This window comes from Juglans regia, chromosome 10 (genome assembly GCF_001411555.2).
Source record: "Juglans regia cultivar Chandler chromosome 10, Walnut 2.0, whole genome shotgun sequence".
NCBI lineage: Eukaryota > Viridiplantae > Streptophyta > Magnoliopsida > Fagales > Juglandaceae > Juglans > Juglans regia.
Window position 1 is genome coordinate 2,466,930 of NC_049910.1, and position 25,791 is coordinate 2,492,720.

At 38.6% G+C, this 25,791-nt stretch overlaps 3 protein-coding genes across 7 annotated transcripts; 2 read left to right on the forward strand and 1 right to left on the reverse strand.

Moving 5' to 3' along the window:
- The first annotated feature begins 565 nt into the window (after window positions 1-565).
- LOC109010187 (28 kDa ribonucleoprotein, chloroplastic-like) lies at window positions 566-9,788 on the forward strand. The gene is made up of 5 exons (XM_035694561.1): window positions 566-1,178; window positions 1,285-1,386; window positions 1,965-2,243; window positions 2,904-2,998; window positions 9,595-9,788. Exons 1-4 carry the CDS (start codon window positions 585-587, stop codon window positions 2,973-2,975), a joined length of 1,047 nt encoding a protein of 348 aa, XP_035550454.1. The 5' UTR covers window positions 566-584; the 3' UTR covers window positions 2,976-2,998; window positions 9,595-9,788.
- A 1,256-nt stretch (window positions 9,789-11,044) lies between these two features.
- Window positions 11,045-16,810, reverse strand: LOC108986214. 4 transcript variants are annotated; one of them, XM_018958757.2, is made up of 10 exons: window positions 16,657-16,810; window positions 15,601-15,707; window positions 15,120-15,454; window positions 14,086-14,211; window positions 13,212-13,256; window positions 12,920-12,958; window positions 12,563-12,652; window positions 12,330-12,388; window positions 11,778-11,928; window positions 11,045-11,702 (listed from the first exon to the last, which is right to left on the reverse strand). In XM_018958757.2, exons 3-10 carry the CDS (start codon window positions 15,414-15,416, stop codon window positions 11,631-11,633), a joined length of 879 nt encoding a protein of 292 aa, XP_018814302.1. In that variant the 5' UTR covers window positions 15,417-15,454; window positions 15,601-15,707; window positions 16,657-16,810; the 3' UTR covers window positions 11,045-11,630. The 4 variants fall into 4 exon arrangements, with proteins under 4 accessions (XP_018814302.1, XP_018814303.1, XP_018814304.1 ...); XM_018958758.2 differs by having other exon boundaries at window positions 15,120-15,467; XM_018958759.2 differs by having other exon boundaries at window positions 15,120-15,451; window positions 15,596-15,707.
- A 4,122-nt stretch (window positions 16,811-20,932) lies between these two features.
- On the forward strand, window positions 20,933-24,982 carry LOC108986226 (protein SIEVE ELEMENT OCCLUSION B-like). 2 transcript variants are annotated; one of them, XM_018958782.2, is made up of 7 exons: window positions 20,933-21,458; window positions 21,630-21,734; window positions 21,952-22,400; window positions 22,923-23,032; window positions 23,155-23,297; window positions 23,439-23,930; window positions 24,076-24,982. In XM_018958782.2, exons 1-7 carry the CDS (start codon window positions 21,003-21,005, stop codon window positions 24,727-24,729), a joined length of 2,409 nt encoding a protein of 802 aa, XP_018814327.1. In that variant the 5' UTR covers window positions 20,933-21,002; the 3' UTR covers window positions 24,730-24,982. The 2 variants fall into 2 exon arrangements, with proteins under 2 accessions (XP_018814327.1, XP_018814326.1); XM_018958781.2 differs by having other exon boundaries at window positions 20,936-21,458; window positions 22,920-23,032.
- Window positions 24,983-25,791: the final 809 nt, after the last annotated feature.

The window sequence follows — 25,791 nt, forward strand, 5'->3', positions numbered from 1 at the left end:
ATTTTGAAATGCCCCAAGAAAAGTTGTTTTTGGAGTAATTCAATTGTAGACCTCTATTCCTCGGGTTTTTTCAGGAAAATAATAACTAAATTATCAAAAGTGATATTTTTCTAATCGTCAAAGTATAGACTTTAACAATAAATATTATAGAGAAGTGTTTGTAGTGTCGAGATATGGAGCTTTCAGGTCGAATGGAGTTGCCATAAGCCGGTTTTTGTGACGCGAACATGTAAAAAAATTGGTATCGCCTTGAGAAACTTCAAATATCCCTCAATCTATTACTAGTTCGTATATATTTATATGTATGTATTATAATTTATATTACATTTCCAGGTAGATTCAGCAATAAAATCTAAAACACAGTAAAACATATTAAGATCCGAAATGTGAAAAATATCTCAAGGAAATAAAAAGAAAGAGAAAAAATTTATGATCAACCTGTCTAAATTAATTATGGTAAGTAATAATAAAAGGAAAATTATCTTCTTCCTTTTTTTTTTTTTTTTTCTTTCGTATGTAATAATAAAGGGAAGATTATCTGCATCTGCAAATCCCAGGCCAAATTTTGGACCATCCTGAACTTAATGCGACATTTACATTGTCACCATAACATTTTCCTTCCCTCTCCTTTTTCCCAACCCCTTATCCCCTCTTTCTCTCCCTCTGTCCTGCAACCGCCTCTCTCTTCTAAGCTATTATCAATGGCTGAAAGTTGTTTAATTTCTACACCGACACTCTTCACCACCAAAAACCAATACCCCTTTCTCTCACTTTCCCCAAAACCCTTTAAGCTCTCACAGCTCTCATTCTTATCCTCGCCATCTTTCCATTCGTGGGTTTCCATCAAACACAAGTCTTCATCGTTCCATGTAGTCCCACTGGTGGCTCAGACCTCAGACTGGGCTCAACAAGGGGAAGAAGAGGAAGGAGAAGAGGGCTCGACTTGGAAGAGTGAAGGGTTGGAGGGGACAGTGGCCACTGCTGCTTCTGATGGTTGGGGAGGTTTGGTTGAGGGTGTAGAAGAGAATTCTGGAGAAGGGGTTTTGGATGATAGTGGAGAATTTTATCCCGAGCCATCTGAAGAGGCGAAACTCTTTGTGGGTAATTTGCATTATGATGTTGATAGTGAGAAACTAGCTGAGATCTTTAATCAAGCTGGGATTGTTGAGGTTGCTGAGGTAATTTTGCATTTTTTTATGGGTCTCTTTGTGTGTGTGAGAGAGCAAATTGGAAGATGGTATATTTGTGACATGAAGTCATGTTATTTTGCTGATTTTGTTATAGGTAATTTACAATAGGGAAACAGATCGGAGTAGAGGGTTTGGGTTTGTTACGATGAGCACTGTGGAAGAAGCTGAGAAGGCTGTGGACCTGCTCAATCGTTATGTGAGTTGCTCTTCTCTTCATTTTGAAGTTTAATCTATAGAATGAACTATGTTATCTTTTAACATTTAATTGTGAACGAGAATATCGCAAATGCTTGTTGAACTCATTAGGTCATTATGCATCCTTGCTTGATTTGATGTCATCTATCTCATTTCCATGGGTTTCTTTCTACTGTAATTTATCCCATTGTTTTGCTAATACTAGTCACCTCATGTACCCCACTCAACCCTCTGCATTTCACAGTCTTGATAGAAATCTCATCATGCAAATGTTGTAGAGGACATTGGGTAAATGAGTTTAGTATGTGAGAGCCACGTAATGGCTGCATGGGAAGCAATACGTGAGAGCAAATGTGTCAGGCTTTTGCAAAATTGGAAGCTTATATATTGCATATAGTCGACTAATCACTGTTTATGAGTCACCCTGTAGATCTAGAAAATGTTGCTTGTTGAATATATTCTTGTCAGTTTACTTTCCAAAAAAAAAATATCGTGGTTATAATCATATTAGCCAAGTACCTGCTTATTAAAACAAATTGTAATATCCAATTATCTGAGCTTCGTATGTGTTGTAAACAGGATTTAAATGGAAGGCTTTTAACAGTAAATAAGGCTGCTCCTAGAGGGTCACGATCAGAACGACCCCGAGTGAATGAATCTTCTTTCAAAATCTATGTTGGCAACCTCTCATGGCAAGTGGATGATGCTCGTCTGGAGCAGGTTTTTAGTGAACATGGGAAGGTGGTTAATGCCAGGGTAGTTTGTGACCAGGAAACAGGCCGCTCACGAGGGTTTGGTTTTGTTACAATGTCTAGGGAGACAGAATTGAATGATGTTATTGCTGCTCTCGATGGACAGGTTACTTCTATAACTCATTTCATTTAGATGTTTGGATTATGCTTTCAAATTGCAGACCATGACAGAGAAAATGGAAGCCGTTTTAGATTTGAGGTCAATAGTTATATGCTTATTCCAGTATGTATGTGGATTATCTTAAAGCAATCACTCGGGGGATCCATCAAACGTCGTGTTGTTTTCATTGTGTACACTATTTGAACATCTTTGAGTGGTCATGGATATTTGTAATTTTTTTTATATATGTATGGATATGTGTAATTAACCTGGGTATAATATTATTTGAGACATTAGCTTTTAGTAATTAAACAGTGTTGTGGACATGAATTCCATATACATTGGAGAAATTTTCTATAAATCGTTTTTTTTCTTTGGTAAGAGATGGATATTAGTGTGCTTAAATTGAGGTGCATTCCAGATTGGTAGAATCATTAGTGCCAGTCAGTAGAAGTATGTTATGAAAACCGTCTTGTTATTAAAACTATATGCTCCCTCACACATTCTTTCTTCTTCTTCTTCATGATCATCAGACTTGTGTTTATTGTTATTAAAAACTTCTCTAAACCATGCTTTTCTATGTCTCTGTTGTTGCAAGATTTAGCCTTTTTCTACAGTTTCTTTTATTGACAAACAACATGGTTTTGTGTTTCATTGATGGTGCAGAATTTGGATGGCAGAGCGATGAGGGTAAATGTTGCTGAAGAACGAAGGAGGCGTGGATCATTTTCTTATTAAGAGGATTGTTAGTCAAGACTTCACATTATTTTTTTTTTTTTTTTTTTTTTAAAAGAGGACGGAGCCCCAATTTTATTGATTGCCCTCACTTTTGGCGGAGGAAAACCGTGGTTACAATCACGACACTTGGGAGGTACAAAAACCTAAATCTAGAAAAAGAGTACCCAAGCATCAAAACAAGTGTAACTATATAGGGTACAAGCCTAAAGAAATATATATAACCTACTTCCGAGAAAGCCAAAGAGGGAAACCTGCAAAAAACCAAGAAAACAAGAACAAAGAGACGCAAATACCAAGATATCAAAATTAGACAAGCAAAAAACACAAAACAAACCTGGCAAGAGGCTCATGATATCCTCAGGTAGGGCATACCCAATTTGTCCATGCGGAGAAGACCCCTTAACAGGCTAGGCAACATGTGAATATCAGACCAATCAGAGTTCAAACCTTCAGCCCCACACTTAGCTAGAAAGTCAGCCACGACATTGCCTTCACGAAAAATGTGTGTTACTGTATACTCCAGGCTATTAAGATGTCCTTGTAAATCTTCCCAAAAGTCTTCTAAATACCAAATGGGGCACTTATTCTTAACAATCCAATTGACCACCAGTTGGGAGTCAGTCTCTATTTGAACACGATAAAATCCAAGCGCGTGACATCTGCGAACACCTTCCAATAAGCTGCTGAGTTCTGCAAAATTATTGGTACCTAAACCCAATGGAACAGAGTAAGCCAGAAGTAATCTACCATCCTCATCCCGAATAACACCCCCAGCACCAGAGGTTCCAGGGTTCCCGAAACTACTTCCATCGGTATTGAGTTTTACCCAGCCCCGAGGGGGCCGGTGCCATTTTACCACCCGGACCCTCTTGGGCTTAGGGAACAAGACTGGAATTTCCAGTCTATGCAAAATATTCATGTCCTGGGCGGAAAGAGAACTCACTTTCATGATCTGGTCCATGATGCGCTGGAGCCAAATTTTAATAGCGTGCCAAACCGACTCTTTTGAGTGAGCCTTATCTTCATATCGGGCTTTACAGCGCCTCTCCCAAAGTTTCCAGGAAATAATGGAGGGCAGAAGGCCAAATATGGTTCTAACCTGTGAAGACTTACCCGCACGACGAAACCAAAAATTAGTTTGATCCTTCCAAGTGTAGAAAGGGGCCATATGAACCCCTAGATGAGTGGCCGCTAGACGCCAAATGTGTCTAGCGAAATCTCCCGTGCAGAGCACATGGTTCAGGTCCTCAGTATGACCCTTTTGACAGCAATTACATTTAGAGGCCATTGAAACACCCACCATACTAATATTCTTGTCAACACTGAGGCAGTTATTAGTAGCCTTCCACATCATGATAGAAATCTTCTTGGGAAGATTAGTATGCCATATCCACTGAGCCCAGGGTAAAGGGGGCGCCCGAACCCTTATACAGTCCCAGGCACTCTTAGTAGTAAAATTGCCTTCATTATCCTTCAACCAAACAAGCACATCTTCACCCTCCTTCTGTCTAGCAAAAAACTCATACAGATCATTGGCTTTCTGATGGCCCACTAATCTGTTCAGAAGAGAAATATCCCACCCATTCTCAATACGGCACTCATTTATCTTAATCAAAGGTTGTTCAGTCACAGGAAATTGAGCATAGAGAGGGCCTTCGTTGTCCCAATTGTCATACCAAAAGGAGATATTACCTTCCTTCACAATCCATTTGGAGCTATTCATCACCTCCGGAATACTACGGACAATAGATTTCCAAAAGCGGGTCCCTTTAGTAGGCTCAAGGAGGGATAAGTGATTTCCTTTAACATATTTACCTCTAAAAAATTCCGCCCAAAGAGAGTTGCCCTTAATAAGATCCAGGCAAGTTTCATGTGTAAGGCTCTCTGAACATCCCCAAAGTCCCTAATACCCAAACCACCTTCGTCCGTAGGCGTACATATGTGTTTCCAAGAAATCCATTTCCTCCTACTCTTGCCTCCCGATTCACCCCAAAAGAAAGAGCTTATGAGTTTATTCAGGCTACGTATCACCACTTTAGGGACATCTAAAACTGCCAGCAGGTGGGTGGCCATGCTAGATAAAACATGACGCAGCAGAATAGTTCTACCACCAGCAGAGAGAATCTTCATCTTCCATCCTGCAATCTTCTTGTTCACTTTGCCCAGTAAGTCGCCAAAATCGCAAGCCTTTAGCCTACCATCCACAATAGGCACCCCCAGGTACTTAAAAGGAAAAGAACCCTCGGTAAACCCAGTAGAGCAGAGAAGAGCATGTTTCCTAGAGACAAAAATTTTCTTAGAGAAAAAAATAGCACTCTTCTCTTTACTGAGCACTTGACCAGTCCACTCCTCATATTTGTTCAAAACTTCCATCAAAGCTCTCATACTTCTTTTTCCACCATTTGCAAAGATAACTATATCATCTGCATACATAAGGTGAGAGATAATCGGGGTCCCTCTAGCTTGAACAAATTGACCAATTTTACCTGTCTCAAAGGAATTCTTAAGGAGACGAGAGAACACCTCTTGCATTATTATGAAAAGGTAAGGCGATAAGGGGTCACCTTGCCTTAGGCCTCGCTTTCCCTTAAAGAAACCCATGGGGGTCCCATTCATCATGACAGAGTACCACGGTGAGGATATACAAGAGTTAATCAGGTCACAAACATTAGGAGAGAACCCAAAGCTAAACAGAACATGTAATAAAAAATTCCAGTCTACTCGATCATAAGCCTTAGACATGTCAAGCTTAACCAGAACATTGCCCCCAATGGATTTCCTATGAATAGAGTGGACCATTTCCTGAGTTAAGCTGATATTCTCAAAGATACTGCGGCCTGGAATAAAAGCCCCTTGCTCATTCGATATCATTCTAGGGAGCAAACTAGTCATACGAGCCACAATGATTTTTGAACAAATTTTGTAGACCACGGAGCAAAGGCTAATGGGCCGAAATTTATCAAAGCCAGAGGGCTTATCCACCTTCGGAATTAGCACAATATAAGATGCAGTGAAATTTTTTGGGAGCATATGGCTATGAAAAAATTCAACAATGGCTGAAAGGAGATCATCTTTAACCAAGTCCCAACAAACTCTGAAAAAACCTGATCCAAAACCATCTGGCCCTGGGCTACTATCAATGGGAATAGAGAATAGAGCATCCTTTACTTCCTCTATGGAAGGATCTCTACCAATAGTCAAGTTATCCTCATTAGTAATAATGGGAGAGATCAAGTCACTCAAATTCGGAAGAACACGAGAACTACTCTGACCCAGAAATTCCTGAAAATGATCAACAGCAGCTGTATGAATGTCAAGAGGGGACTGTAAGACCCTACCATCTGACATACTCATCTCCTGAACTCTTTTATGCAGTTTGGCCTTTAAGAAAGCATGAAAGAATTTAGAGTTCTGGTCCCCATCTTTCAACCAGTTTTTCTTTGCCATATGAGCAAGCCTAGTGTCCTCTCTACCCAACCAAGTTGAAAGTTCCAACTTGGATGCTAATAGGTCAGAGTCGTCCTCGGCATTAAAAGAGACTTGAAGACGGCTTTCCAGATAATCAATACGAGCCTCTAGACCCTTGATTATGATGTTAGTCCTACCAAAAACACTCTTATTCCACTCTTTTAAAGCCACCTTAACCCTTTTTAATTTAGAGGAAAGGTTGATTAAACCGTGCCCTAGGCCCTCACGTTTCCACACTCCATCCACAAAACTATAGAAATCCAAATGATCAGTCCACATATATTGAAAGCGGAAAGGACTAGGACCATACCTGAATAAGTTCTCCCCCATTTGAATAACCAACGGGGAGTGATCCGAAGTAGAGCGCGCCAAAACCTGGTAAGACACATTAGGAAAAGAATTAAGAAAATTAGTATCAATAAAACATCTGTCTAACCTGGCCCAACTGCGCGCTTGACCCCCTTGACCATTGCACCAGGTCATATTCGGGCCTTTGGAGCACATCTCTAAAAGACCACAGGTTTGAATGCACTGGTTGAATTCTTCCATGGCTACAAAAGGACGAGGACGCCCACCTCTTCTTTCTGATTCGTCCTTAATGATATTAAAGTCCCCACAGAGAACCCAAGGAATTCTGGCAGTCCCCATATTTTCCAAATCCGCCCAAAGCTCTCTCTATCATTACGGTTGCACTTTGCATATATAATAGATAGTAGAAACGTATGACCATTCTCCTCTACTTTCACAGTAATAAACTGATTAGACCCCGCCACCCACTGTATCGAAACCAGTGAATTCCACATCAACCAAATTTTACCACCATGCACCTCATTTGTGACAAAACAATTGCAACTAAATCTTCCTAAGAATGACGGGATTCTATCCTCTAACAAAAAGGGCTCAGCTAAAGCTATGATATTAGGGCTAAATTGCTTAATAATTTTCCTCAACCTCCTATAAGAAGTGCCTACTCCTCTAATATTCCAAAAAATAATAGGACTGATCATAATTTAAATTTGGAAGGACGAATTACCACTCTGGTAGCGCCCCTTTTCTGGCCTGTTTTTCTGGGGTTGTTGGAGCCCTCAGAGTCTGTGCAGTATTCCTTGCGCATATCATCCTTGATTTTGTCTCTCTCACTCTCGTGATCAGAATGGGAAAATAGTATCTCATCCCTTCTTTCCTCTTCATGCGCAACCATAAACGTCTCATTAACACTGACTGCTAAGGATCTTGCCTTTTTCTTCTTCGATTTCCTCTTTAGGCTTATCAGAGGATTCTCCCATTCTTCGCCCGACTCAGTGACTTCGCTCACAACTGGATTAATGGCTTCTGTGCTAACCTCTTGTGGGTCTGGTAGGGGATATGTAGATTTAACGATTTGCAGGCTCTCTTGCTCAATTAAAACTTTCCCTATGTCCTCAACAACTTGCTCTTCTATTGATTGTGTGGAGGGGGCAGGAAACTTCTCTGGTAGATCATCATTCAATTGGACCACAACGCTGTCCTGACCTTGATCTGTAGCTACAGTGTGCCCTGTTGTTCCACTACACTCCTGGTTATTAACTCTATTCGCCCCTTTAAGCTCGCTACTTTCTTCTTCTTCTTCTTCTACTTCATGCAGGTTGTGTGTGGCATGCTGCACTTTTTCTTGTTCGCCTCCCTTCTCCTGAAAAACTAGTTGGCCCCCTGTTCCATTGTCTGTATTATTCTCATTTTTCGAAGACCCTCCTGCTTCATTCTCATCCATCTGATTTTTCCCAACTTCTAGTTCTGTCTTGGATTCTGCTGAAGATCCTTTCTTGACCCAGACTTGGTTCCCAGTCCCTTTCTTGGTATGGTCTTTACCAATGCGGCATGTCTTAGAATTATGGCCCTGTTGGTGGCAATTGCAGCAGTAAGCAGGTAATGTTTCATAGACCACTTCTTGTCTCCTGCTGTGAGGTAGTCCTGGACATCCAAGCCAGAAGTGAGTAATTGGATCTCGGGAGGCATCGACCTCTAAACAAATCCTTGCTCCATCAGTTCTTGTAGCGCATGTGGTCGGGTTGTCTCTCCGAATGAACTTTCCAATCGGCGCCGTTATCATTTTTAATACCGAAGCATGGTAAAAGTGCGGGGGGAGTCCAGGCAAGAAAACCCACACAGGCACGCATGGTGACTCATATTCCTCTGTGTAATCTGGAGACCATGCAAAAGGCCTATAGCAGACGCCATTGATCTCACATGACTCTCTGGACAGAGCTTTGTTAAAATCCTCTTCTTTCGACATCCTGATGAACACATTTCTAGAATTTTGCATTGCCGAGACTACAGGACAGCAGGATAAACCCCATCGACTACGGATGAAAGACCTTATAGAGTCAAGTGAGGGTCTCTGACGGAGGAACTTCAGAACAATGGAAAATCGAAATGGCCTTGCAGTGGCCTCTGTTTCCTCTGCAGAGAAAATAAAGCATATTTCCCCTTCTATTATCTTCGGTGGCCTAAGCACAACCTCCACTTCAGGCAATGGTTGAGGTGCTGCGAAGACATCAGCAAAGGTGCGGCGACCTGCCACCGGTGGCTCTACGTCCGCCATGTAGCCCCTCCCACGAACGGTTCCAGCACGAGCAGTTCCTTGCACGAGCAGTGGCTTGCTGTTCAGTCACTGGCCATAGCCCGGAGTTTAGAGCCGATCAGCGTGCCAGAGGACCCTCGGCGAGGGCGCCTGAGCCCGGCGAGGCGGTCTGAAGCGGCGGTGCGCAGCCACGCGCCGGACAGAGATCGGTGAGGGAGAACTGTGATCGGACTGGGGGGTGGTCAACGCGCCGGAAGACCCACGGCGGGGTCGCCTAAGCCGGGCGAGTCTTTCTGTGTCGGCGGTGAGCCGCCACTCGCCGGACAGGGGCGGCGATCGGGATACTCTCTCCTCAACGGTTCCTCTCTCCTCAACGGGCGTAACGTACTGGGGGGAGGCTGATCAAAGCGCCGGAAGACCCACGGAGAGGTCGCCTGAGCCGGGCGAGTCTTTCTGTGCCGGCGGTGAGCCGCCACTCGCCGGACAGGGGCGGCGATCGGGAGTCTCTCTCCTCAACGGATCCTCTCTCCTCAACGGGCGTATTGAAGTACAGAGCGTTTCTCTCTCCTCACGTAGCTCCATTAGCTCTTCCATTAGCTCTTCCAGTTTGGTATAATACTTTTGGAATATAGGATTTTGTCAGTCGTTTACCTTTTTTCCCCCTTTCGAGGATTGCGAGATGAAAGTTCCGGATTAGGAGTTGAAGTTTCTCTAGTTGAAGTTTACCTTTGGTATGTTGGTGAATTGATATCCATATTCTATTGATGCTACATCTTATCGGTCAAGCATAGTTGTCACTATATCCTCATTTGGTTAATTTTTACAAAGAGAATCTTACCATGCAAGATTGCATGGGAACTATTATAATGCTGATCTGGTATCGGGGCGTTTTGAAGCTGCGTGAAGAACAAAATAATTGCACCTTAATTTTTTTTTTCTTCTACAGAGAATTTGTTCTTTCTCCTCACTGCTCTAGTTGAATCAGCTCTCTTGTTCTCAGGTGCTTTTAGATGCCATGGCCATTCATAGCATCAAGAATGAGCCATCCCCGCATCAATCCATTTTGATGGTTTTTTTGTCAATCCAATCTCTCTCTCTACCCTGTGCCTTTCAATTGCTGTTCATTTGCCTGAATTTGAGAACAATGTGCTTTCCAAGATTTGAAAAGGCTTGAAGTCGACTGATAAACTGGTTTGCATTCAGAAACTTCTATATTTGGAGTACATGGTTGTCCCTTGAATGGATGGCCAACTTGAAGACAACTTAGAAGTCGTGTATGCAAATCACAGGTCGTCTTTCCTACTAACCCAGTCTTTTCAAGTATTTCATTTTTGGATATGTACATTTGTACAAATCCCACAAACTCCTTGTCTGAATAGTTCGAGTTTCACAGCCCAGACCCTTGAGCAGAATCCCAATCGGACATCCCAGATTGGATGAAGACAGACAGACATCTTCGACGTAATGAACAAGTACATTAGTTTGTTCAGGCGTATCGTTATCTACTTGTTACTCAGAATCTGGGAATAATTGAGAAAATCTAGTTAGAAGAGGAGCTGGAATATCAATGGCAACAACAAATAATTTCAGCCTGTTAAGTTTTGCTTGTCAACCAAGTTGGGTGCAATTAGGAGAGAAGTGGTAATCTTCCCACACTCCTGGTCCGTGATTGAAAACTAATCATGCACTCTTTGATCTTGATGATTAAAATGTCACTTTTTAAATGCAAAAAACGAAATTTCAATTAAAGATGAAGGCCCTGTATATATGTTGAGTTTGGTTAAGATAAGTTAAATTCTTTATAAATAATAGGGAATTGAAATAGTTGAATAAATTTTATAAAGTCCACCTAAAATTTAGATGTGTTTGAATTTTAAGATGAATTTAAATGCATTTTTAAAAAATTGAAAAAGGCTATAAATTCCTCGTATAAAGAAATGTTGAATTGAAAAAAGTTATTAGTCCCACATGTAAAGAGATTGAGTTAAAAAAGATTGTGATTCCCACATGTAAAGATGTTTTGAATTGAGATGAGTTTTGTGATTTAAGAATTGAGTGTTTGGATCTTAAACTCAGCTTAAAATTAATCTAAACTGATTTCAACTTCCTAATGGGACCTAAGTTTTACATATTGGAGACACATGACAAAAGATGCACATAAGATTTGGACCTATACTGTTCTTTGCCCAAATACATCAAAATATCATCAGAAGTTCACTTATCTTGGAGGATTATGGAAGAACTTCCAAAAGAATGTACTTTGCCACTCCTAGTGCACAAATTATGCAATTTTGTGATGCATAAATTCTAGAGTCGGTGTAGACTTGATAGCAAACTTAAGAAAATCTCTCGAAATGATTCTGATGAGCCATTATGACTGATGACGCCTTTACAGCAGCAGCTTCATGGCATGAAGAAAATCTGATCCTCTCTAGACAATGATTTAACAAAAAGATTGTGGCCTTGATTTGTATGCTTAGGTCCCTTACATAATTACATTCGATGAAGGTATTAACACTGCTTCGATAACATTGAGCTACAATGTGTTTTTATGAATTTAAAAAAAGAAAAAAACAAAAATCACATGTCAGGCTTCAGAGATGATGAAACCAATTGAATAGATTGAGCTACAATGGGAGGGCTGTAGCTCTTTCAACTGATTTAACATAGGAGTACAGTCTCCAAAGTGTTTTATTATCCTGCAGAATAACACATTCAATCGACATTTAGAAATTCTTAATAAAATTTATAACATGTTCAGGTATTTTATTTACCTCTTTCTCAAGATCGACAAAAATTTCATCACATGATTGTGTTTTTGCCATCTTGCCATGTTGGACAATTTGCACTACCCAGTCGAGATTTTTTGGTGGTAGCTTCTGGATCAGTTTACGAAGCTGTTGCTTCTCAATGAGAGTCATAGGCCTGTAAATTAAAGGCAGTTTGAGAAAATAGCTTTCTTGTTCATGCACAATCAACAGTCAATAAAGAATAGGGAGAGTGAATTTCACTGAGTATTTATACAAGTGAGTAACTTGAAGGGCCATAGAGACCACCTCTAATCTATTGCTTATATTTGTTAGGGCAATTTCTTTTTAATAAGAGGCAAAATTATTGTATTAAAATTACTTAACAGGAAAAAGGGAAGTGAACACATACTTACTACTAACACCAATGCGCACACAACCATCAAAAAATGATCCGAACTCAACCAGTTTCAAGATGCATAACCCAAAACGGTATATTGGTCTCTCTAGTAAGATTCTCAATTCTCAAAAACGCAATAACCCATGAGGCCAAGCCCTAAATGGATTGCACACACATACCTGTATGTGGACCTCACGGAGTCAAGAAGCTCCTCAAGCTGCTTCTCCATGTACCCTAACTAACAAAAAAGATAAACCTTAACTCAGATATTAATTCTAAAAATTGCACACTTTTTATATGAATTCAACACCACGCCCCCATATAGAAGTGTTGGTGACAAAAGTCACAACCATAGATGATATTCGGGAATATGCTATACTTTGTAGTCTAGAGAAGAATTTCAGAAACTTACCGTTGCAGATAGTTCGTCAGAGTGTTTCTTCACCATTTCCTCAAACTCCAAGCTATCATTCTCTAGAAAGAACAGCACAGCATCATCCACCTGGATAAACGGGAAAAAAATAAGTGAAACCTAAAACTACTTCATCACTAAGTTGTGGATGACCAAGAATACCTTGTAAAGGACACAAAACTGACATTTAAAACATACCGCAAATGGTTGCACATTCCCCACCCCCCCCTTTTGATAAGATTTGCCTAAGACTAATACATCCCCACCTCACCCTACACACCAGCAAAACAAAAGCATATGCGTGTGCAGGACAGACCCCTGAGAAGATACAATATTAAGAACAAAAATTAAAATCACCTTTGGCTCCTCCGTTCTTTCCTTGGGAGTTTCTGCAGTCTGGAAAATGAGAAAAACAAGAATAAGCAATCAATATAACTAGTTTATAGTGGGAAATAGAAATTATTAGACCAGAGTAAAAAGAACAAGAAAAATCTTCCTAACATAAAAGACAGCAGAGGCAAAAAAAAAAAGGGTAAGTTGGTCCATCCCTATCCCTACCCACCCCACCCACCAAGCAAAACGAAAGCATATGGGTGTGCAGGACTGACCCCTGAGAAGACATAATATTAAGAACAATAATTATATTCACCTTTGGCTCCTCCATAGAAGTTCGCTCCTTGGGGATTTCTGCAGTCTGGAAATGAGATAAACAAGAATAAGCAATCAATATAACTAGTTTATAGCGGGACATAGAAATTATTAGACCAGAGCAAAAAGTACAAGAAAGTCTTCCCGACATAAAAAACAGCAGAGGAAAAAAAACACGGATAAATTGGTCATGAGGTACCATATCTCACATAAAAGTATTTTTTCATATTAACTAATTTGAGCATCCAGCCTCTTTGATACTTTTGAAATATAGTGAGATCTGGATCCAGTGGATCTCTCTGATACATGTGTCTACTATCTCAACAACAATTCATAGCTCCTCCCTCCATGGACCTCTAGATCTCATGGTCACCCAGGAGGGTAGCAATGGAACAATCATCTTCAACAATGAATTTTGTAAAACACATTAATATCTTCAAGCCATTATCCATCTTCCTACTATGATAATTGATGACATAAACGAATGAAGCATTTAATTACTATATGGAATCAGAATGGAGCAGAAAGTTACAGGTATATACTACTGCATAAAATCACATCGCACCTCTATTAAATTATCTGCAGTCTCCACATTAAGAAGAAGAAGAAGAAGAAGGTTGAACTTCATGACTGCCTTCTATTACAATTCTAACTTATAATTATTTAGGTTTGCATACTTACATCATCAAGGATGTCTCATTAACTAGTGTACATTTCAAGTATGCATAATTGTCTTCAATATGCATTTCAAACCAGCAAGAAAAACACAAACTTCTAGACTGGAATATTAAAATAGATCACAAATTCACTTCTAGACCTGTCACGAGCAGGACTAGCATGCATGGGGCTGAGATCTAAGAGGAAGAAGATAAAACCTTGAGTTTCTTGTGCAGAACCTGCCCTGCATCACTACTGTTTGCTGCATTTGTGGGACTAGATGGACGATTTCTCTTTCTTACTTGGGACTGTAACCGACTGAGAGCTAGAATAGGATCCAGCATCTGCATTTGCATTTAGTTATTGGAAATCTCTACAAAACATCATTAATTGACAGGACTTGGTGGTATCAAAGGTAGATTGATCCAGCTATAAAAACAAATGCAATCAAAGGCCTTTCACATTCCACGTATTACATGATTCACAGCTAAATAGATCTCAAAACTTAAATGAACACATTTATGCGTCTTAAGGTATGTGTCCTCAGGTTGCTATGACTCAATGAAAATCTGAATTTCAAATCTACCTTGATCTCTCCACTTATTTTTGTTGAAATGGATTATAGTAAAAGAAAATTAGGATAATAAAAAAGATTGATGGTATAAAGGTGAGCATCTTCCAAACTCTTCTTGACCATGTGGAATACAATGATTTATATGTTCACTTTTATGGTGTCTTTGGAGGGAGCGGAACGAAAGAAGCTTTGATGGTCACGAGCGGTCAATGGACGAGCTTACAATTTTTTTTTCTGCAACAACTTACTCCATCGGTCATTTATAATAGATTTTAATGGACTGAAAATTCATGATTTTCTTGTATCACTGGACACTTGAGTGTCGCTCTTGTATATGTCCCGTGTACTTGAGCTATGCCTACCTATATCCTTAATAAAACTCTTTGTTTACTGATAATAAAAAATACTTACATATGCGAACATACCTGCATCTATAAGCTAATATTATTTTATATGTTATGAAGATCCAACGCCGAAATGCTATAATGAGTGAGGTCCAATACATTTTAATAAGGTGCCACCCATGAACTTAAGGACCCAAGCAATATATGATGTCATTAGTGATTATTCAAAGATCATCATTGTACAATATCAAAATTTTGGAGAATCATTTAGTTCACAGCTGGTCATTTTCCATCATCCATTTACAGGCAAAAAAGGAAGTAGAACCCAACATACCTCATCAAATTCAGGTGAAAGAACAATCGTGCCCTGCTGCAGCAATGCCTTCAATCTTTCTTTTTTGAAATCTGAAAGTCCAGCTCCTATGCTGTTGCTAAATAAAGAACCAGAAGTATACTTCATAGGCTCAACTGATCCATTCCCTACGACCTCCTCACATTTTCTTCCAAAAGAGTTGGATGTTTGGGAAGCAGAAGGGAGAAAATCATCATCAGACGATAAAAGCTCCATTACTTGTTGTGTATAGAAACCAAAGTAATCAGGTCCTGCATGGTATTCAGCTCTAGCGACCATCCCCTTTGAAGCTTTTGAAATAACAAGGAAAGCCACTGCTACACATGACAACTGAAGTTTAATGAGAAACTAGATGATAATTTGTCAAGGAAGAGGCCCAATGGCACCCCTTCCTCTTAAAAATGAAAAATAGTAGAAAACGCATGAATGTGAGAAATATTAAAGGGAAATTGCAATGCCTTACAAATCACGTCACAGTAACACTCCTACTTAGCAAATCATTTCCTCTGCCAGTAAAAAGTGCATGTGCATTCTTTTACACTGAAATTATGCTGGTCAGGCACCCAATATCTGCATAAAAAATTTACATCCAGAATTTAGTGTCCTTCATACTTCTTAAGCAGATGATCGTACACAAAAAGTAAAAGTTAACTAGAGATACATGAAGCAAGGACAAAACTTGCATTCAGCTTGTATGAATTATAGCTATGAAGCCACCAACATTTTCTTTTTTATCTTTATAAAAGAATATTGGGCTGAAGAAGACAAAAGATTATAATCATGAAGAAAACATGATTTTTGTTTCAACACCAAAGTTTTCAATTAAGGGGAAGAAACAGATATAAGGAAATAGACATAAGGAAATAATGAAAATCAAGCCTATTGAAAGCAATAGCTTTAAGCCATGGGCATAACGGATTAAAAAAGAGTAATCTATTCTCCTCCAGTTCATACATTTCTTCTTTAAAGATAGCCAGTCCTCAAATAAACAAATAAAAAAACCCAAAAATTGAGAGAAACGCATGACATTGATAAGTCTCCTGTATATAGAAAAAACATGTTGCGGTTAAAGCTCAAAATTAAATAGTTTCTAGGGTTTAATAACGGTTAAAAATTCAACTCGGATTTGGGTTTTCTTAACCGACATTGCAGAACCGCTGAAACCAATCGAAAAGCTGGGTTTCAACGGCACAAACATGCCTTGTAATTTCCTCTCTTCATATCTGCATCTCATGCAAGTATATACATCAAAACCACAAACATGCAAACATGTTCAGAACCAGAGAAACCTAACGCTCCGATCGACTGCTAAGAAAGTATAGGAAAAAATATAGTTCAACAATATGTTCAACGCCAGAAAAAAAACCAAAAGGAAAAAAAAAAAAAGAACAACTCTTGTAAAATTTTTGTACTCTAAAGGCCATTACAAACCGTTTCGAGCTCTTAAGCGAAGAAAATTACGCCCCCATCCCAACCAACACATTTGAGAGAGAGAGAGAGAGAGAGGGAGAGAGTTTACATGGTTGGAAACGTTGTCGGATGGTCGACCAACGGGGAAGCTATTTCGGAGAAGAGGATATGCGCATGGGAATTTTTAGGAGACAAGTATCTCGTTACTGCTTGAGGAGGTGAAGAAGTTCTTAATATCCGGGAGGGACGGGGTCCGTGCCGGTGCCGTGCCTCCCTTTCAAAATAGGATTTCAAATTATTTCCGCGAAGATTCAATTAGTTTTAATTAATACTTCAAAAAAATTAGTTTTAATCAAACCATCCGTCCAAGTTTTATTATTTTTAACATATAGTAACTGTTAGAGTTTCAAGAAAATTCAGAATCTCATATCATTTATGAATAATAATAATAATAAAATAGTATGAGAATGTAGAGAATAATTGTGATTCCAAACAAATTTATGTCTGTTTTGGTAATATAATTGTTCTCAAATATTTTTAGATATTTTATTTTTAAATATTATTCAAATACAAAATAATTTTTAATACTTTTTTAAATTTTAAAATAAAAATAATATTTAAAAATATTTTAATTGTATAATATTTTTATTTTCTCTCTCTCATTTTCTAAAAATCAATAAAATATTATGACTCAAACTTTTGATTAGGAAAATACTAAATGTACTTGAGAAAAATTCATAAAAAACTTATTTCTTTACATATCAATTATTGATGTACTAAAAATCATGAAATTTAAAATTTAAAATTTAAAATTTAAAAGAAAACTAACAAAATCAGTATTTTAAATAAAAATAAAAATAAAATTATAAATACATTTAACATTACTCTTTTATTACTATTCACAAATATATTAAGAAAACTACTTTTATAGTAAAGCTACTTTTATAATAAAATATATCTAACATATTATATAAAATGTTATCAATCTATAAATTTATTTTTATAAGATATTTTTATGATTATAATAATTCTCTAAATTAAAACAATAACATAATTATCCTAAAATGTTTCCGAGTTAAAATAATGAGTAAAAATAAATTTATTAGTACAAAAAGTTGTTGCGTAGACCAAACAAGTTCATTAACGCCTTTACTAGCGCTATTTTCAATCTCATTTATTCGATAGTCACTCTTTCTTTTTCTTCTTCTTCTTTTTTTTTTAAATTTATTTATTTTATTATTATTATTATTTTATTTGGAAAGGAGGATTTCAAACTCCAAACCTCTATTTTAAAAACTGGAGATTATGTCAATCAGACCACATACCTTTAGCTAATAGTCTCTTTTGTTTTCTCGTCGCAAAGAGTTATTTTTGTGAATAATGCTACTTGTCTCGATAAATGGGTCCCGACATAGTCTTGATATATATATTTTATTTTTATTTTTACTTAAGAATTAAAAAAACATTTTTTAATAATATTGTAATTTTATTTTAAAAAATGTGTAAGGGTATATAAAAATCTTGGAATTTAGTTTGAGGCCTAGGGTTTTTTGTGAGGTCTGGGTTCTGGTCCTTTTTGCTTATGTATAACCCCCAGACTTCTGGCTTGTAACCACGGTTTTCCTCCGCCATAAGTGAGGGTTCTTTAATAAAATTGGGGTACCGTCCTCTTCTTAAAAGGTATATAAAAATCAAAATAATAAGAAATAAAAAAGGCCAAATGGCCTTGTCGGGATCTATCCTCGGGCTACACCCTCGGCTCTATTTTTGTTGCAAGTATCTGACTACATGTAAATATTTTTCTTAGAGTGCAATCGGTATCAATAAGTTTAAAGAAAATTACACTTTAGCTCTCAAACTCTCACTCATCTTGCAATTGGATCCCCTTAGTGATCATGTAAAGAGTTTCATTTTTTTCACTGTTATTATATTAGTGAATAAACTCTGTTACTATTCTTTCTTAGCAATTTTTTGTTGATTGATAACTTCAACTTCATTCAACCGTGTAACTTTTATCCAATCTTGAAACTGTTATTGGTCGTTATTCCCTGTAGATTTTTCATGCAGAAATGAAAGGTGAAGTTGGTTTCTGAAGTTGGTTTCAGGAAAATATAATGAGCAACAGCAACATGCATAGTCATCTAGCAACTAAATTGGATATGTGCCAGCAAGTAATTAGGGACTACCTTACACAGCTTCAAACCCCACATCACGGTAAACCGGCCGCCCCGTGCTTCGAGGTACTTCTGTCGGCCGGAGGATATGAGAAAGACTGTTATGCTCTGAGTGTGGCCGCAGGACGGAGAAGTTTATCATGTATCAGTGTTGCAACGAACGTGCAGGGACATGCACTCTATACATACTACACATTTACATTTATACTAATAATGCTTATGCTGTACTTATTCCAGATATGCTTGAAATAATTAGATTTAATGTGGGAACTGAGATCTATGAAAACATGTTTCTCATTACTGTGAATTTCCTTTGTTCTCAAAGTTTGTGATTTGATCAAATGATGTCATGTGTAGAAACTACAATAAGGACAGGGTGTTAAATATTTTAACATTAATATTAATAATCGGATTTTCGATTTTCTATAATCTAAGATAATAAAATAATAACAGTTAGAAAACGTATCTCCCTCCATTACAGTGTGATATAGAATCTGACTTGATTATGAGAGAATGATCACTCTAACAACTTTACTTCCGAGTATCTCTAAATGACTAGAGGCACAATGATGTTGTAAGTAAAAACCCTTTAATCCCTTAGTCCTATTTATAGATTTTTGGCCATCAAGAAATCTAAGACTTTGTGCTTGATTGTGATTAGAGATATATTGTTAATCTTATTTTTTAGGAGTTTTCTTATCCCATTATAGCTCATCTATTAATTGATAAGTTTTGAGCTATTACAAACTTTATCAAGATCATGGGTGTACGAGACATAAAGTTTAAATAAAACTCTTACAAATGGATGTTTCATAGTCGATGTTTATTTTAGTATGATATTATAAGCAGAGATCTTCAAAACATAAAGTTGCATCAGACAGAACAAGGAGTGAGTGATATGTGGGACAAAGTAGGATATAGCATGCATGCTTGGGCTATTACATTGGAGCTTTCTGGGATGGGTAAGCAGACAGAAGGATATTAACCAATTCCCCAAAAGAAAAATCATATAGAACAATTAAATAAATTCAACAGATTTGGCAAATCAACTTCTTCTGGTATATTTAAAAAAAAAATCTGTAGATGATATCTTGTTTCAAACTAATTACGGAGAATGGAGTACCTGCATTCGTTGCAGAAGAGAGAAAAGCATGCATGCAAGACAAACTAAGATTTATGTTAAGTTATTTAGTTCTATGATTCTTATTTGGTCTGCTTTCTTGAAGACTTCAACACTATTGGGGGGGACTCTATTTCATAATAAGGTAGACTGGGAGTACCAAAGAGGCAGATGTTTAGGTATTAGCAAAAAGCATATCAATTTGACATGACACTTCCACCTTTAATTTGCATATCAATCTTGCTTTAATGCTTAACTAAAATCTTCAATAATACACCTACAAGAAAACAAAGGCAAGGAATCAAATCTGTCATTCTCCTTTTTTTCACGCTATTTTAGGGACAAAAATTCTCACCTATCATTACAAGCAAAAAAGGAATCAAGCAAGGAAGCCAATCATATGTTTGTCATAATTGGATACAATCTGACGGCCACGATCATTTAATTCTTGATACTGTGTATTCCAACTGTGGACCACGAGATACATGCAGCTAACATCTTATAAACTATTAACCAATGAATAGAACGGACCAAAACCGACCCAGAACCTCCAACAAATGCACGTTCAGGTTATAAATCTACGTTATATAAACATTCATATATAAATAAATATGTTTCTAATTTTTGTTTGTTCTTCATGCATGAGTAATTTTATATAAGAGAATTTATAACTTTCTCCAATATATATGATAATACATAGAACATATAATCTAGTATGTGTGTGTGACAGTGTGTTTAAATAATTTAGAACCATGGTCTGGCCCTGAACCAGCAATTACAGAGTCTGGATCCAGATTTGGATCCTTCTCTCTAAGCAATGCTACAGGTTCAGAATCCTTGACAAAGAGGCCATGAAACACGACAACCACGAAAGCAAGGCTTCCACTTTTGTGTGTGTCTGTGTGTGTGTGTGTGTGAGAGAGAGAGAGAGAGAGAGAGAGAGTCTTCCACTTAACGTACAATGGGTTAACTCCAATGAAAGCAAGGAAGTTGATGCAGCTGCGCTTTATTCCGTTTTGATTTTTTTTATTCATGTGTTCTCACTTTTTGATGGTTATATATAGGCCGGCCAAATTGCAAGAAGCACACAAGCCATATTCTCCACCTCGATCCACCACATACCTAGAGTTTCTAACCTTCCTTTGCTTTGTCTTGCACAACATGGACACCCAGTTGGGTGGCAGTTCTTCGCAGCAACCTAATGTTGCTAGTTCTTTGCAGCAACCCACCCGGTCTAACAATCCTTTACAGGTCTCATTTCAGCAACCCTCCCAACTGGGTTCTGTGCAGCAACCCTCCCAACTGGGTTCTCTCCAGCAATCCTCCCAGCTGGGTTCGTTGCAGCCCACTAACCAGCTGGGTTCTTTCCAACCCACCCACCAACTAGGTGCTTTGCAGCAACCCAGTCTCACCAATAGGTTCTCGCCTAGTTCTATGCGGCAATTTATCAAAGGTGATCGAAGCATGATAACATTGTCCGATGACAATGTGATGGTGAAGCAAGTTCTGGGAACCCATGCTCCCGATGGCCGAGAAGTTGATATTAGACCCCTTCTTTATATTGTTGAGGACATTCTTAATCGTACCACTTTGAGTCCTGAGGGCCTAATGATAGCGGTAACAATACTAATCCTTTTCTTTCAAGAAATTAACAGTTCGTGAAAAACAATTAGAAGCATCAGCAAACAAACTTGATGCGACAGATCGATGCATGTCTAATTAATTTATCTCAATTATGCATTTGTCCATTGTTTTCATTGCTTAAGTACTACTTGTATTTTACTGCAGGGTACCCAAGCACAAGTTGAATACTTGGAGGACAAGACCAACCAAGCCAATTTCCTTGTCCTGCTTGATGCTCTGTCATATACAATTGATCGAATTTCCTGCGAGGTTGATCAATCCAACCATATATACAACATTTTATGCTGCATATGATATGTCTATCTCAAATAATTATTTCTCACAAATAGTATATGCAACGTCAATATTCTAATACCTGACCTAAAGATCAGCTTATAATTTCCCTTCAGATTATTAAGTTTTATATATGGATCGACATCAATATGTACACATTCATGAAATACTCTACACATATATGAATTTTCAGATACAATACAAGGCTTTCGGTGGCTCGGATGCACACCAAACGACACTTTCAATATTTCACCTGGTGTCTTCTTTTGCATGGGATGCTAAGCTGGTGCTGGCCCTTGCGGCTTTTGCTTTGAACTATGGAGAATTCTGGCTCCTTGCCCAGATTTACTCAACAAACCAACTTGCAAGAGCAATGGCATTCTTAAGGCAAGTACCTGGCATCATTGAGCATGCAGGCTTACTGAAACCAAGGTTCGATGCACTAAATGATCTGATCAGAGCGATATTGGAAGTAACCCGGAGTGTAGTTGAGTTTAAAGAATTACCATCCACGTATATCACCCAGGAGGTGCCTGCATTATCCTCAGCCTTGGCACAAATTCCAACTGCTATCTATTGGACCATCAGGAGTATTGTAGCTTGCGCAGCTCAAATAAGTAGCTTCACCAGCTTGGGCTACGAGTATGTTTTTTCTGTCATCGATCCATCCTTCAAGACCTTGAAAATATACACACACACACACACACTCACATATATACATGATATAGTAGGACAATCGTCACAACTTTTAGTAAATGTTTTCCATACCTTATATGCTTGGTAAATAATATACACATAAATTATTGTAAGGGAAATAATATTTTGCATGAACTACTAGTACATTTTTTAATTTGCACCACAAAACTTGACAAATTGGACCTAAAATTACGTTTTCTAATATATAATTTGCACTCAGTTTGGATGTGAACATTATAAATAACATGTGACAATCTTGATGAGATATATCGCGCGTGATTGATGGTGCAAATTGGCGGCTTTGACATTTTTTCATGTGCAAATTAAAAAATGTGGCAGTTCCTGATTATGAGAGTGCAAAATATAATTTTCTCTTGTTAAAAACTATTTCCCCAGTACTAGTGAAAAGTAAGAGTTGCAGTGCTTTTCCCAGCGCAACACTGCTAAATTAATGGATGTTGATAGCAGGTTTGTGGTCTCCACCACAGAAGCATGGGAACTATCCACCCTAACACACAAGCTCAGAACCATACGCGACCATCTTAAGAAGCAGTTGGAAATATGCAACCAATACATAGGTATATATACATATATAAGTCATTTTTATGTCAAATATATAGAGATAGATCAACCATGAAAGAAAGAAATATTAATACATGATGTAGAGCTAGCAGTACTGAGAATCTGACATTAAATGCAGAGGAGAAGAGGGATGTTGAAGCCTTTCAAATGCTCGTCAGTCTCTTCGAGATGATCCACATTGACAATATGAAGCCTCTCAGGGCCATTATTTACCCCAGGGATGATCTTCAGCCTCTTGTAGATGGTCACTCCAAGAAAAGGGTTGGCTTTTCTAAACACAATATGCATGCATCCCTACCATTAATCATTGTTACAAAACCATATATATACATATATAATATATTAATATGTTACTATATATGATTGATTTTCTGTAACTCATGATGTTTTTACAAAAAACAGGTTAATATAGATGTTCTCAGGAGGAAAAATGTGCTACTGCTCATTTCCAGCTTGGGCATCTCCCAGGAAGAGTTGTCAATTCTGGAACAAATTTACAATGAATCCAGGGTCCAATCAACGAGGCTAGAGAGTCAGTATGAACTTGTGTGGATTCCACTAGTGGACCGTTCCGTCCCATGGACTGATCCCATGCAAAAACGTTTTGAGAGCCTGCAGTCTTCAATGCCATGGTACACTGTGTACCACCCTAGCTTGATAGGGAAGGCGGTGGTCAGGTTCATAAAGGAGAAGTGGCACTTCAGGAATAAGCCTATCCTTGTGGTGCTAGACCCTCAAGGAAGGGTTGTGTCCCCCAATGCAATCCACATGATGTGGATTTGGGGAAGCAATGCCTTCCCTTTCACTAGCGCCAGAGAAGAAGTTCTCTGGAGGGACGAGACTTGGAGGCTTGAGCTGCTGGTTGACGGCATTGACCCAACAATACTAAACTGGGTGAGCATGCTGCACGCAGTACTTAGTGTACATGCATTGTAGTTAATTATAAGTGCATGCAGTACTAATCTATATATAGACACGATATAAATTAATGCTTATCATATCCACTTCTCCACTTGTGTACATATTTTCTTATGAACAGATTAGAGATGGAAAATATATCTTCTTGTATGGAGGGGATGACACTGAGTGGGTTCGAAAATTTACGAGCACGGCACGCGCAGTTGCATTGGCAGCAGACGTACCCTTAGAGTTGGCCTATGTGGGAAAGGGTAGCAAACGGGAGCAAGTCCGGCGAATCTTAGCGATTATTGCCGTGGAGAAGCTGGGTCATAGCTGGCAAGACCTAGCCATGACGTGGTTCTTCTGGACCCGCCTCGAGAGCATGCTGTTCTCCAAGATTCAACAAGGCAAGGCTGACGACCACGTCGACCCCATGATGCAAGAGATCAAGAAACTCCTTAGCTATGATAGAGATGGCAGCTGGGCTGTGCTCTGTAAAGGGTCTTCTGTGGTGGTCAATGGGCATGGGAACTCCATCCTGCCTACCCTGGTTGAGTTTGACAAATGGAAGGAAAATGTGCGCCTTCAGGGGTTTGATGTGGCTTTCAAGAACTACCATGACCTGGTACGAGGTGAGACTTACCCCTGCTGCCGTTTCGAGTTCTCGCACTTTGCCGGAAGGATCCCGGAGGGAATGAAATGCCCCGAGTGTCACCGCTACATGGAGAAGTACACCACTTACCTCTGCTGCCACGATGAAGGCAATACTCCAGACATGATATTGTATAATTAGAACAACCTGATCAACCACTGCATGCATAATTTCCTTCCAGCTAGCTCGCAGCTATATGCACACGACGCTGGTTCAAAATAACAATCGATTGTGTGTTTTGATTTGATTTGGTTTTATATCCTTTCATTTTTATATTAATGTACGCAATATATATGAAAGAGTGTGAGAAGGCATGATCTTAGTGGCCATTTTCTGGTCGCTTATAATGTTTGATGCTATAAATAAGAAGTACTTGGTGTATTTTTTTTTATAAGCAAGACAATATTAAAGTTGCATTACAAATATTCAGCATTCATCATGGGCTAATTATATTACACTGGTGGATCTTTTCCTCTGGGGAAATTCAGCAAACTTGGTGGGATTAGGATTAGGGGATGTTTCCAAGGGCCTGCGTAGAAGCTGTCCATTGCGCCACATTGTTCGCACATCGGTTCTTAGTCCAATCGATGAATTTTTACCATAGACCAGTTTTCAAAGCTCTCTAGGTTGTGCTTAATGTCATTGATAGTAGCTTGCATGGTCCAGTCTGTGTTTGGGTTAGAAGAAGACACTGCATTTACCACCTGTTACGAGTCACCTTTGATATTGGCAATTTTTTTTCCACTTTCTCTGCATGGGTTCTTTTATACCCATCAATGATGCTGCTGCTTCTCCTATATTGGAACTGGTATGAGGAGTAAGATCGGTTTTGACAAACAAAATATCTCCTGCATATGTTTTACCTACTGCTGTAATTATGTTCCCTTCCTTCCTGACTGCTACATCAAAATATATCTCATTAAAGTCCCGTGGAGTTTGGTGGTGTAGCTCTTCTTCTATCTTTTTTTTTTCCTGACCAAGCACTTCTATGTTCAGCACAGCTTCTTAGAGCCGTGGCTACAAATGTCATTGGAAAGGGACAAGGCGAATTGTGAATCACTTTGTTTCTCAGAAACCATATACTATCCATTGTTAAGAGAGCAAACAGTTGAGAAGGCACAGCTTAAGAAAATGTGAGGTAGATCTTCCTCTGCACTACAAAGAGGGCACTGGATTTGTTCTGTTTCCATTTGGATGACTCTT